We start from the raw sequence: 13052 nt of genomic DNA, 5'->3' as shown, positions 1-13052 counted from the left end.
TCCTGCAGGGTTCTGCAAAGACATGGTGTTTCAGTTTTTGACTCTTTTTGATGTATTTGTTTGACAGCATCGAAGGGCATTGGATTTAGGGGGTTTAAACCACCAGAGGGTTCTCAAGCGTGCCTGGGACTGCAGCTCACCGCTCCCCCAGGGAAAGGGTTGAACGCACAGAACAAATTTAACACTCCTCGGTGTGTGATAACTGATAAGACTTAAGTATTTTTAAATTTTTAAATTGGCAAAAAGAGCTTCAATTACACAATCCATTCAAACAGTTTTATAAAAGGTATTTGTCCACATTCTTATCGATTGATTGTTTTTTCTCTCTAAGTTATTTAGAAAAAAAGGGAAAAAAATATAATACAAATACATAAATATCTCAAATCTATATACTATATGTTACTATGTGTTTACGAATCTATTTATACACTAATTAATAAATCTATTACGGAAATGAATAAAAGTACACATAAGTCCTATGGAATCCATTGAATAAGCAGACAGAAAATAATTTACTGGTCACTAATGTTATGGACATTTTTACTTTACAAATGATCTATATTGATCAAGAAAATGTCAACAGCACTCTAATAACCAAGGTTATTTCAAATTATTATTAATCATCACTTCAAATTTACAGCTTTTTATATTGTTTTCTTAATAAATGAATAAATGTTTTTTTTTTTTTTTATTACTCATTAATAGCCTTTGGGTAAAGCCTTAGTCACATACATTTGTACTGGTTCTGGAAAATTCTGTACCAGTGTATAAGTGTTCACTTACAACCTGTTGCCCATAACATGCCTGTAGAAAAATATAAACATAAACATTTTTGATCCTACGGGCTTACTGAGCAGCTTACAATCTTAAAATCCCCTGCAGACCACTTGACCATTTTTCACCCACAAATGGCCCATATCCACCTGTAAGGGCAGTTAGGACTACGGTTTGAGTAAAAAAAATAAAAACAGTCATTGTTAGAGGTTAAAAATGCAATTTCTTCTCTGGGAAAGCTTTGATTAGTTTTATTTGTTGGGAACAGGTTTTGTTACTCTGCCAAATTAGGATAAAGTTGGAATCTAGAGCAAACACAAACATCCTAAACAGGCATCCATGTGTGGTGTGTTCACTATTAACGTTAACCTTGGACTCCTTCACAGATCTAGAGGTTACAGCCTCCCTAAGTTCACTAGACTACATGTTGAGCAAAGTTCAGTGTAATCTACTGAAACTTGAGCTGCCAGTGGATCTTTTAGCATCTTGAACTGATATTTTTTGCTCCTTTACCAAAAATCTGCACACAGCAAGGCTAAGTAAAGCTTTTCTACCACAGCATGACTTTATATAGCCAGTGGGCTTATTGTTGGGCTAAAAGCATAAAGAACTCATTGACAGTAATGTCTTTTGTTCCTCTGATGTCTTTGATGTTGATGCAGTTGTGTTGGTCTTTGAAGTATAGTTCGCAAGTATCTTAAAAATAGCTAAACTGACTAAATAAAGCATAACAGGTGAAATCCACAGAGCTGTGAGTATATTTACCTCCTTGTCATTTTTATGAAGTCTCCTTCATTGTCGGTAAACTCAAGATGTTGACCATGAAAGCAGTAAAGGTCCAAATTAGCTATCACTCCTAATTTGTTTCTCTTTTCATCAGTGCTCTGTGATTGACTCCCTCATGGGGACTCAAAGGAATGAAAAGATTGTGAGGCCAAAGGCTGACCATTAAAGGAAAAACTACATTAAGTTCAGCTCTTATGTAACTGGCATGGCTCACATGGTCGGATGTGGAACTAATGTAGTTCTTTGGTTGTCTGTCATTGCTTTAATGTCTCTGTAAATGCTTTTTAGGAGAAAAATACACTTCACAAAAGGGACATCTTGAAAAAAACTAACAAGACATTGCTGACATGACATTTCTTTTAGTATTAGATTATCAGAAGTTAAGACTTTAATTATTTTACAGCTCTTTGAAAAAATCTGGCATCACTCGTGACTGAAGAACCCACAGACATGAACATGTAGAGTGAAAAAGAACGATAACACAAGAGTTTGCCTTGCAGAAAAAATACAAAGAAGTCTGAGCATATGGCATGTGATTTTGGGGAAAGGTAAGTTTTTCCACAAGTGTTGTTTTTCATTTTTCTGTTTTTAAAGACATCAGAAACATCCTAATTGCTGGATGTTGATATAAGATTGTGTGTAACTATAGATTGCAGAAGTTGTGCCATTGTCCATTTTCCTATGACTCTATTCTGCCTTTAATTTCAATATTTATCTATTTAAGTTTGTTTATGAAGCGCCTTTTTACAACCACAAGATCAGATCCCAAATCCCAAGACACAGCTTTAGAAAATGTCAAACTAAGCAAAATTGATTCGATTTTTATAATCTAATATTTTCCAACTTACATAAGAATGTTACAGGACAATGTCATTGAGATAATTCCAATTGGACCAAATTAACCTATTCTATTTTCTTTTATAACCACAGTAGTGACCATGTTTTAGGTCAATAAAAACCTTATGGATTTAATGCTTTGTACTGAGCAATCACTTAATGTATATATTTAAGTTTATGACAGCAATGTTCTGTTATCTTCTGTTATGTTCTGTTTATAAATTCTTAAATTCTAATGGGATTGTGTCACCTTCTAAAGATAGTACAATAATAACTGTATCACGTAAGACAACACCTTTGACCAAAAGGCAAAGTGCTTTCCTGAAAAGCTCAGTTGTCATTCATGGTCATACAATAACGCTCTTCATCCCTGTTTCAGACACTTTAAGCTCACGTCTTCTGCACACGCACAACACAAATGCTTTTGCCCTAAATACTTTAGATTTTTCGCGGTGCCTCCTCTGCTACTTTGGGCGTCCAGCTGATGTTGCAACAAAGCAGTTGTTTTTTTTATCAGAGATGGTAGCTTTTCTTTAAGGTTTGCTTCCCTGTGGTGTCAAATCCCAAATGCCTTCCTAATTACTCCACTTGTTTGGCAAAGGTTGATATTTTCTTTTCCATCTTTGTTTGCCACCACACCCCCTTCATGATGAGCAAACAGGACAACAACACTGAGTTAGGTCACCCAGCAACAATGTTTGACCTGACAGTTCTACATAAAATGTCATATATATACTTTCACAAGTTATGTTACACTTTTTTTTTTAAAAAGTGTAAAATATTCCATTGAACTTGTATGCATATTAGAAATATACATTATTAACAAAGAACAGCATATGGTTAAACAAAAACGTGGCACTTCTAAAATAATTTTAACAAATTCTGCTAAACTCATTAAGTTGAAGAAAATCTAGATTAACCTACCAATTGTTCTTGACTTTTGGGGATTTTTGTTTAAAAAGAAATCTGCTAAAATATCAGATTACAAAATAAAACCCACAACTCAGCACAACTCTGGTAACTTTTGGAGAGATTGCTGAATTGTGAATAAATGGGGATAATATTTAAGACTCACTTAAAAAGAAAAATAGTGTTTTTGGTGTTTTTGACATGTTCTTGTAGCATTTTCCTAATGATGGAGGACATATATATATATATATATATATATATAAAAAGAAATGTAGCTCTATATTGCATTTCTGAGTATTTTTTTATTTAAAAAGTTTCAATTCAGGAGCAGATGAAAAAAAAATGTTTGAAAAAGATCAAATTTATGATGTAGAAAATATGGTGGGCGTTTCTCGAGCTCCCTCCGCTCCATTCTGATGCATCCACTTGTAGATGACTAGATCCATGTGTGTCCTGGTTTTCCTAATTTAAAAACTACTGGGAACACTTTGAAAATAGATCAAAACATGATCCGAGTGGTATTTTAGAGTTAAAACATTTATCAATTAAATGGGATGCATTTTGCTTATTTTTTCTGGCATTCAGGTTTTTAGATTCCCTACAAGTTCAGTCTGTTGTATCTTAACGGACATTTTTAAAAAATGAAAAACGTCCTGCCTTACATGGGGAATTTGCAATAAAGGGGTCACCAAAGTTTCAGGGACGTTACAAGGAACCTTTAACGGTAATTGGGCATGTTGGCGGACTTCGCCAAACCACCTGGTTCTCCGTAGGTTGGTCGTCGTGTCCAGGAGGAGGTGCAAGCATTGAGCCAATGGAAAGCTATAAATCAGCCATGCTGACTCATGCTCCCAGGTTTGTTTCTTACCAAGTTCTTACCAACTGGATACACGATGTGAAATTAAAACCAATGTCCAAAACTGTTAAGTTGCTTTTGTCACAGAGATTTGGTCGAGTACAAAGCTCTACCGGTATCATTCACCTTAAAAATCCCAGAGCATCAACATTTAAGAAGATCTTTTGTCAAAGAGGGTTCAACCCTAGTAGGCCTGCTAGTAGGCCTGCAGAATATATCGGAAATATATCGTCATCATAAATGTCGGCGAAAATTGCAATAAATGCTGATCTTAAATGTGTTAAAACAATCTTATAGAAGCTTGAAGTTTTTAACCAATCAAATAAATGATTTATGCATTTGACCAATTGGAAAGACTCCTTTTCATCATTGACCAATTAGATGGAGCCCTCTTATGTTAGACGAGGTTCATTTGGAGTGTAATTTAAGTAATGTTGACTCTTATTCAAATTAAACTGTTGCAGTGAAATGGAAATGTTGTATTTAGTTGTTTTGCTATTTGTTCATTTATCGCAAATTATATCGTCATTGCCTTATTGATCACTGATATCGCTTATCCCAAGTTTTCCTCATATCGTGCAGCCCTAATCCCCAGTTATGAAGGAGGATGGAGGAACCATCGTCAGCAAAAAGTGCTTCCATTGCACCTCGAATGAACCCATCCTGACACACTGTAAGAGTGTGGTAGTCCAGATGCTCTGCTGCTGACAGGAAGATGCTGCAGAAGGTCATATGGCCAACGGGAGAGACTACAGGCTGCTCACTGCCCTCCTTTCAGGCCCTCGCTTGCTCAAGATTTGAGTTAAGAGTTTGAGTTTAACCACAAGTGGAGGACAGTGAGCCAACAGCTACCAAGCATATGTGGGAACTCCTTCCAAAGTGTTTGAAAAGCTCCAGGACTGCCTCATAAATCCTCATTCACAAGTACGAAGAGAGTATTGAAGAGTCCACAAAGTGAGAGGTTGAAATATACATCATTTTTGCTGTACACACTTTTTATACTGTCCACATTCTTTCATGTTTAATATGTAATTTAGATCACTTCAGAGTATTTCTTTAGGAACAATAATAGAGCATATTTCTGCAAATTTGATGTTTTATTCTATCAGCTTAATTGCATACACTGACAAAAGTCACATTTTGTTTTGTAACTTTGAACTCACAGAAACTCTGGGTCTCTCTAACACGATGTCTTGCAAACAGTGGCCTCACATTCCCATTTCTCACAGCAGTAACATACCAAAGCGCCTACATCACCCCATCATCATCCCCTTGGAGAGCCCACAGCTCGAAATCTGTACATTGAGGAGAGAAAGGGAGAGCTGAGCATGATCCATTTGCTATGCTTCTGCTGGTTTTGATGGATCAAAGAGGAGGTCAGTGGAGCCACTTTGGCAAAAATAAATGCTTTTAAGAGGAGGATGGCAAAGACGTGGAAAAAACCGATGGGAGAAGAAGGTGGGCTAAAAGGTTTGACCAGTTGGACCCACCTGAGAAGAAGCAGCTGAGGTTGTCCCTTAACAGAAAGATCGATAAAGTGAAGTATGTTCTAAAGAGAAGCTGGAGAAGGCTTGCAAACAGGAAAAAGCTTGTTAAAAACTGATGAGCGAAAAATGAAGCCAAAAAAAGGAAGGAAACATTGTAATTTGGAGATTATATTTATAAGGAGGAAGAAAGCTGGGAATAGGAGAAATTTCCGCAAATAAACAAGGTGAAAAGCTTGAGAGAGGAAGTTTAAAAAAATACTGTGTGGAAAAAAGTTTTTTGTTTTTTTTTTAAAGGAAGGAAGAGTGAAAAAGAAGTGGGAAAAAAATAATGTGCTAAAAGGAAATTTAAAAAGGGTGGAAAATGACGGAGCAGGATGAGAAGATGGGATAAAAATCTGAGATAACTGATAAAAGGCCAGAGAAAGTGGGAGAGTGAGGGGAGAGATGGGTGGAGGTCTGCGTGCAGGAAGTTTGAGCGTAAAGTGTTGGCCAGTAGAGATGGAATCTGGTGTGTTATGGGCTGTTTTTTCTGGCCCAGTGGCCATCCTTAGTGGGGGCCTTCACTGGGCACTTGGAGAGCGGGTATTAATATCGGAGTAAAGAGAAAAACTGGTACAACATGAGGAAAGACCCTGCAAAAGAGTCAGCAAAGTTTGTTTGGCTTTTGGTCACCCAAGCAGAGTCCGACTTCAGACAGAAAACAATTGCTAATTTAAGACGGTTTAGGACTCGAAAGTACTTCCAGAACTGGAAACCGAAACTAGGGGATGATCCCATGAGGGTTTGATTTTTATCCTCTGAAGTTAAGTGAATTGCTGCTGTCAGATGTGTGGTCTGTGTTCAGTTAAACGTTGCTCTCAACAAGACTTTCAAAGCAAGAACTTTTTAATTAAGGTCGCATCCATCCACTTTGTACATGATTTTTAAGTGAAATGATTACATTAGACAATTTTACAGATTCAAAGCTTTACTGCAAAAGTTTATGTGCATCAAAGCTGATAAAATGTAAGAAAAGCAGAGACCAAAGAGGGTAAATGGAGAGAAAAAGCAATGTAATGCAAAAGCATTGAACAACAAGTAAACGCTTTTGTCTGCTGGAGTGAAACGTTCCAACAGGGATATATGATCAAACCCAGAAATTATATATCACAAATGTTTGTTATTTTTGACACTGATGTATGCTGGATATAATGGAGAAGAAATTCACATTCATTATGGTTTTATTAACCCACCGCTGTAGTTTTATCCCACAAGAGTGTCAAGAGAATCAGGGAAAATTGATGAATGTAAGGTTGTTTCTTAATGATAAGGGGTCTTCAGGTGTAGGCATGTAAGATTTGGTTCTGTTTGAGTAAACATTTCTGGATGAGTCGCTTCCCCTTATAAATGCCAAACATCTACCCTTTGTTAACTAGACCCAGCGTTTTCTTTTTGTAAGGAAGACCTGATGGGGATTTTGCGATTGAAATCCTGGAGAGCATCAGACAGATGGTCACCTGCTGTTCCTCTAAATAATGTGCTCTGTTATGGAATGATGGACATTTAGAGCTCAAACAACTGGGTGGTCTCAAGTTTTCCAGTGGCATAATCAGGTGTGATAAAAAAATGTAAAGCTTCATCGGTCAGTCAGCATCTCCACCCTCATACCTGCCACCAGGAGCTGTGGGCTGTGAATGAAAGGAATTAGTTTCTTTTGGGATCTCCAGATCGGGTGTGAAGCTCAGGCGTCCTTGAGGCGCTCAGAGTAGTCGGTACTCCTCCACATCAAATGAATGAAGTTGGGTTGTTGTTTGGACATGAATGAGTGAAATTAGTGGATTGACAAATTACCAGAATGTAAAACCCAAGGGAGAACGTGTGACATAAACAGGACGCGCTGAAGAAACTCTAACTCTGGCCTGAAATGGTATTGTATCCTCCTGGAAGACCTGGCAGAGGTGGTCTGGAGAATGGAGGTCTGGTCATGAATAGACATCAAAACTCGGTGACAAGTTGGTATCAGTAAAGATGTATACGATACTATTGGTACTGTGTAAAAAACTTTCATTTCAGTGCTTAATTTGTGCTTCGTTTCAGACATGTCAGTCTCTTGTTCTCTTCTATTTAGCTTTGTTGTACAATTCTAGCCAATCATTTTACCTTTTCAACAATTGGGGGCGGGCTTATATAAGAGTGGGTGAGGCCATAAGGGTCGGTGGAGCTTCAGTAAAAAGGCTGAAAGTGAAGCAAGCAAAAGTTTGGCTGTATTTGACAGCAAAAGATTCTAAGTCAGTTGACAAGAGTGACGTTTACAGTGCTCCTGGAAAAAAAGGCTGGTGTCATGGCGATGAACAGTGTCTTCTGTGTGGCACATTCAAGCGCTCTCCTTCCCCCTGTCACACTTAAATGTTTTCAAGGAAAATCACACTTTTTCCTTTTTGAAGCTGGCTGAGCTCCGTTCAGGCATTGGAACCATTATAACAAAGACTGGAACTGGATAAAATCCAAACGGTACCCATCCATGGGTCTGGGAATCTTTGCTAAGACTTCAGCCTCCAAGCCAATTTGGCCACTGGAATAGGTGGCAGGTAACCTGTGGATGAATGAATTTCATAAAGACGTTTATGACACACCCCTAAACTCCATTTGTCGACTACGAAAAAAAACATGGAAAAGCCGTGGTTGTGTTACTGCCACGGCTTACAAGTTACAGTTACAAGAGGATATCATGTTTCTACAGTTTCAGAGAAGTCATGATTTACTCCAACATGGTGGCCTCCTGGATCAAAGCAAATAACGTCGCCGGTGCTTCATCAGACACCAACGACGTTCCTTTCTGTGTTTACCATTATGCTTTACGTAATTTGCACATAAAACAAAAACCTTTTTGTTAAAGGAAGACATCCATTTCTAAAGTGACAGGAACAAAGGTCCAGTCATTTGATAGTTTCTGTTAAATCCGAACCTTTTCCGGAGACTTCTGTCAGAGTCTTAGTTTAGCTCTCTATCAGTGCCTCTGTTTTCCTGTTGATGTCTGTGCTTACGCAGAAGCAGCAGTGACTAATTCGCTGCTAAAGAAGGAAAAAAGAAAGCTGAACACAGGGCGACTGTGTGGTGACACACCCCCAGGTTCAGGGCCTGAGCTACTTCCCCTTTCAGTACAATGAAACATAGACAAGCCCTTGCCCTTTTCCTGAATCCAAATAAACAGTCCAAAATAGAGCTTTTTGGAAGGAACATCACTTGTGTGGAAGTGTGTTTGTGATGTAACCCGATTGTTGGCCTTCAGCCTCTGTCCTCAGAGGGACTCTTCAAGTGCAGTTCAGTGACCCGCAGGCCCACAGCAGTCATGGGAACCGCGTACGTCAGTGTTTGGGTCGCCGTGATCCTCCAGCGGTGCAGCTGTTGGCCTCACATTTGCAGATGCGTCTTGTTAACATGCCCTCGAACATGGAGTGTCATTCCGTGAGCAAAACGGGTTGTCGTTTAATTGACTGATTTCATTAAACTCAAAATAAAAACTAATTTGAATAACAAAAAAATCTCAAAAATAGAAACTCGGAAGCTTGGGAAGAAGGACATGTCTACAAAGGCAATTGTATAATTAGTATAATAGAAAGAGTAATAGTATTTTGATCAATGGAGAATATATGTGGAATCTGTAGTAATGAGTATCTGTGATGTAGTTCTCTATTTGTCTTGATTTGCTGATAATGTAAAACTGATTATCTGTGATGCTTTGGTGTACTTTTTGTTGACGGTCAGTTTCTCCATCACTACAAACAAAAAATAACTGTTCAACCTGGACACTTATGGTCACTTTCTAATTGTAGTTTGTTTTCCTTTGTAGTTCTTTAAAAATCTCGGTAAGAATTATCTTGTAAACAACGGAAAAAATATTTCAAAAAACACTCAAACAAATTAGCACAACAAACCCTTTTTGTCTAATTAAATCATAAATGCTTCCATTACAATAGTGTTAGGGACACCATAAAAGAAACAAAACAAAACAAATATATGATCAAAAGATTTATATATAATATAATATTTAATGTAACATAATATTAGAAATAAAGTCACAACATTTTGAGGAACACCTCAAAAGACAAGAATTGACAAGAATAAAGTCATACAACTAGGAGGAAAAAAGCTGTTCAGTATGCTTCAAAAAGTTGTAATTTTATGAGGAAATTGTTACATTTAGGTTTTAAAATGTTTCAATAAAGACAATCAAATGCTACCATTAATTTATGGTCAATTCAGAGAAATCAGATGGACGTCCCACTGCTCAAATGTCTCATTGAATTTGTTTTACTTTTACTGTACATGTTATACTTTTTATAAACTTTTTTGAAAGAGCATGACTTTCCTTGTAAAATTATGACAATTTAAATGATACATTTTTTGTAATACCTTTTTTGTCTATTTATTAATTTTTTTAATGGTGCCCTTTGCATTTCATTGTTACTTTTCATACTATTAAAAAAGCAGAAGATAAAATTGATTAAATCGAATGAATGAAGTTGGGCATTATGTAACAGGATTTTGAAGGTGTCTATAGATCAAAAGTCTCTGAAACATCAAATATTATCAGCATGACACTAAGGTTAAATCACTACTGCTGGAGTCCTGAAAAGAATGCATCATTTTGTAAAGAGATGCTAATATTTTAGGCAGAAATCCCAGATTTAGGCTGCAGGAGGTCTTCACTTGTTGAAAAATGTGGAATGCTTCTCCTTCCTGCTTCTTTCAAACTTTGTCATATCTGTAGTTCTGTTATTCTGAATGCAAAAGATAAGAGTGCGGGAAATAAAAGTAAACTGAATTGTTGTAGCTTCAGGAAGTTTAGCCAAAAATAGATTCTTATTTTTAATTTTTTTGGGTCGTGGTCTCTAATCGGCCACTTGTTGCTGTCGTCTTCCGTTCCAGGTGACCTCTGCCTGCATCCCAGCGCCCTCCAACGATCTGGTAAATCTTTTATTTCCTCAAGAGCTTTCTGGGTACAAGACATCTTTTCCCACTGTCTGTCTATAATAAGAAAACCACCATTTGGATCGGTCCTGAAGCTGAATTCCTTCTGGGAAACCGACCCCTCAGCTCGGTTGGAGAGCAGCAGAATGTTGACATTGCTGTAGGAAGTCGTCTCGTTTGCTCATTTGTTTCATTAACCCTCCTTTCCTTCTTTTATTTTGTTGTCTCTCGCCATTTTTGCCCTGCTTCCTCTGTACCTCAGCAGCGTAGAGGGACCGCCCCTTCACGACAGCTCCAACACCTGGTGAGAACAATGGCCCCCTAATGCCCTGTCCCCATGTCTCCATGCCCTTTCACCCATCTTCTTTTCTATTGTCTGCACAAATTCATAAAGTGGAAAAAGGTTCCTTTCGGTTGAGTAAAATGGGGTGGTAATAAAAGGCTTTACAGAAATAAAACAATTGAGGAAAATGGCACAGATTTTAGTCGGGACTTGTAGGTGGAGCTCATTAAAGGTCATCAGGAAGTTTTCTGCTTCTGACCTCAGATCAAATCTCTGCTCCTCCAGAGACCTGCCGGAACCAGGAGATAAGCCATGTATTTGCTCCCCTTTCATGGAGTAACGATTAGTTCACTGATTTACACTGATCTTCATTAACGAGTTGATTCCTAAAATCCATGAATTGATTTTTTTCCTTTAGAGCAGGGATGTCCAAACCTTTTGATTTGGTGAGGTGGAAATGTGACCATTTGGCCCGACACAAATTGAAGAACATTATAAGCAAATTAACGATTTAATGATCATTTTAATGCAATAACATACATTTCATGTCATCCCATGGAACACAAAGACATCCGCATATGTTTTTCACACAAATGACAGTAAATTTCCTGCACTGTTCATTCTCAGTTGGCTTGTCTTGTTGGTAGAGCCTCTAGATATTGAACTCCTTGAAAACAGCTTCAGTCTCTCAGCTTTGTAGGCGATCCCAGTTGTTTTGAACTTCACGGAAAAGGGTTCTACGCCGCGTTGCCACAATCAAAAAAATCCTACATACAGTTCTTAGAAAGCGCTGGGGGCTGATTCTTACTGATTTTATTGAAACTTTGAACATTTGGCTCATGGGCCGGACTTGGGACATGCCTGCTTTAGAGCAACATCTTACATTATTTCGAGGAATAAAAGATTTTAAGCATATGTTTGTTTTAGATGTCAAAATTAAAAAGGAAAATGTTAGCTTTTTTCATTTTAAGTCATTGGCAATGTGCAAACTGTTTTTTTTAAATGTAATCAATATTTTTCTTCAATCTAAATGAATTAAGGAATTTGGCAGTGAAAACCAAGCCTATTTTTTATGAAAGTAAAATCACAACTAGAATTTCTTTGTCTGTTTCTCTGTAAAATGATCGACCTGCCGTTTGATGAAAAGCTTTTCTAAGTTCTACGTCAATATTAACAGAAACATTATCATTGGCTGCTACGGAAAATGTAGATTCACAGAAAAGAGACAGTTGTCATGAAATTGTTTAAACATTAACAGCAAATGAAATCAAACCTCTGGCTTATACTGAATCTAAAACGGTTCAGCAGGTGAATACACAGGTAATGCATGTCATGTGATCATCCTGTATGACCCCAAAAGAAGTTAGCAATAAACTGCAGACATGATTGTTGATGAGAATACTATTAGATTCAGTTTAGTACTTAAATATGGAAGCAGCAAGTAATATTTTACGCATCTGTGATGTTAATGTCACCGTAAGAAGTCAAAAGTATTAAAGCAGCTCTGTTTATGTTAAATGTATTTTCAATATCTACACTTTTGGGATAGTTGAGTCTGTTAGACTGAGTGCTTTAGGAAATAGTTTAAATTAACACAAAAGGTCACCGTTGACGTGCAGCTGACTGTTTCAGTTCTTTTTTAAGGAGACATGAAAGGAGCGTGAAAGTCGGGGTCATCGTCTGACCCGACTGTTGTCAACGGCTAAAGAGGATCGCCGTGACACACTAAAGGCCGAACAGGTCGTCAGTAAAGTCTTCAGTCGGGTTAAGGTTGTTGTTTCTCCGCAGGGATCGACCAAGTCTTTGACCTACACCAAGCAGAGGAACACGTTGCCCAGGTAAAAAGCTCTTTCTTTCAGAGAGAGCTTTGCTTCACAGGGGGAAGGAGTAACTCGATAGGATCTACGTGTTACTCTCTGGATCCAGTTTCTGGCTTTCATTCACGACTTTCACCAAACCTTTACGTGCCAAACGCCGCGGGCCAGCTCACATCCACAAAATGGATACATTTAACTAAAAAACATATTCATTTCCAGGCTAAATGTTTTAAAATCCCACTGATGGGATACATACAGTAGCTTCTTCGGTGAAAACTATTTAAAAACATTAACATAAGAAAGAAACATTTCAACTGAAACTATTATCTGAAAATTCACAGCTAAAAGAATTT

General features: G+C 37.6%; 1 protein-coding gene across 6 annotated transcripts in view; it reads left to right on the top strand.

The window, feature by feature from the left end:
• Positions 1–13052, top strand: part of tns2a (tensin 2a) — a 55094-nt gene that overhangs the window by 27123 nt on the left and 14919 nt on the right. For 4 of the 6 annotated variants that reach the window (XM_023956351.2, XM_023956349.2, XM_023956354.2 and 1 more), the window contains 3 exons: positions 10558–10596; positions 10862–10903; positions 12671–12720. In XM_023956351.2, coding sequence (XP_023812119.1) covers positions 10558–10596; positions 10862–10903; positions 12671–12720 — 131 coding nt within the window. The remainder of the gene's footprint in view (positions 1–10557; positions 10597–10861; positions 10904–12670; positions 12721–13052) is intronic. The other 2 variants (XM_023956350.2, XM_078949603.1) reach the window with 1 other exon arrangement.

This window comes from Oryzias latipes, chromosome 7, assembly GCF_053564925.1.
Source record: "Oryzias latipes strain Hd-rR chromosome 7, Olatipes_Hd-rR_3.1".
In the NCBI taxonomy this organism is placed as follows: Eukaryota; Metazoa; Chordata; class Actinopteri; order Beloniformes; family Adrianichthyidae; genus Oryzias; species Oryzias latipes.
The sequence above is the reverse complement of the archived record's forward strand: the minus strand, read 5'-3'. Positions and strand labels throughout refer to the sequence as shown.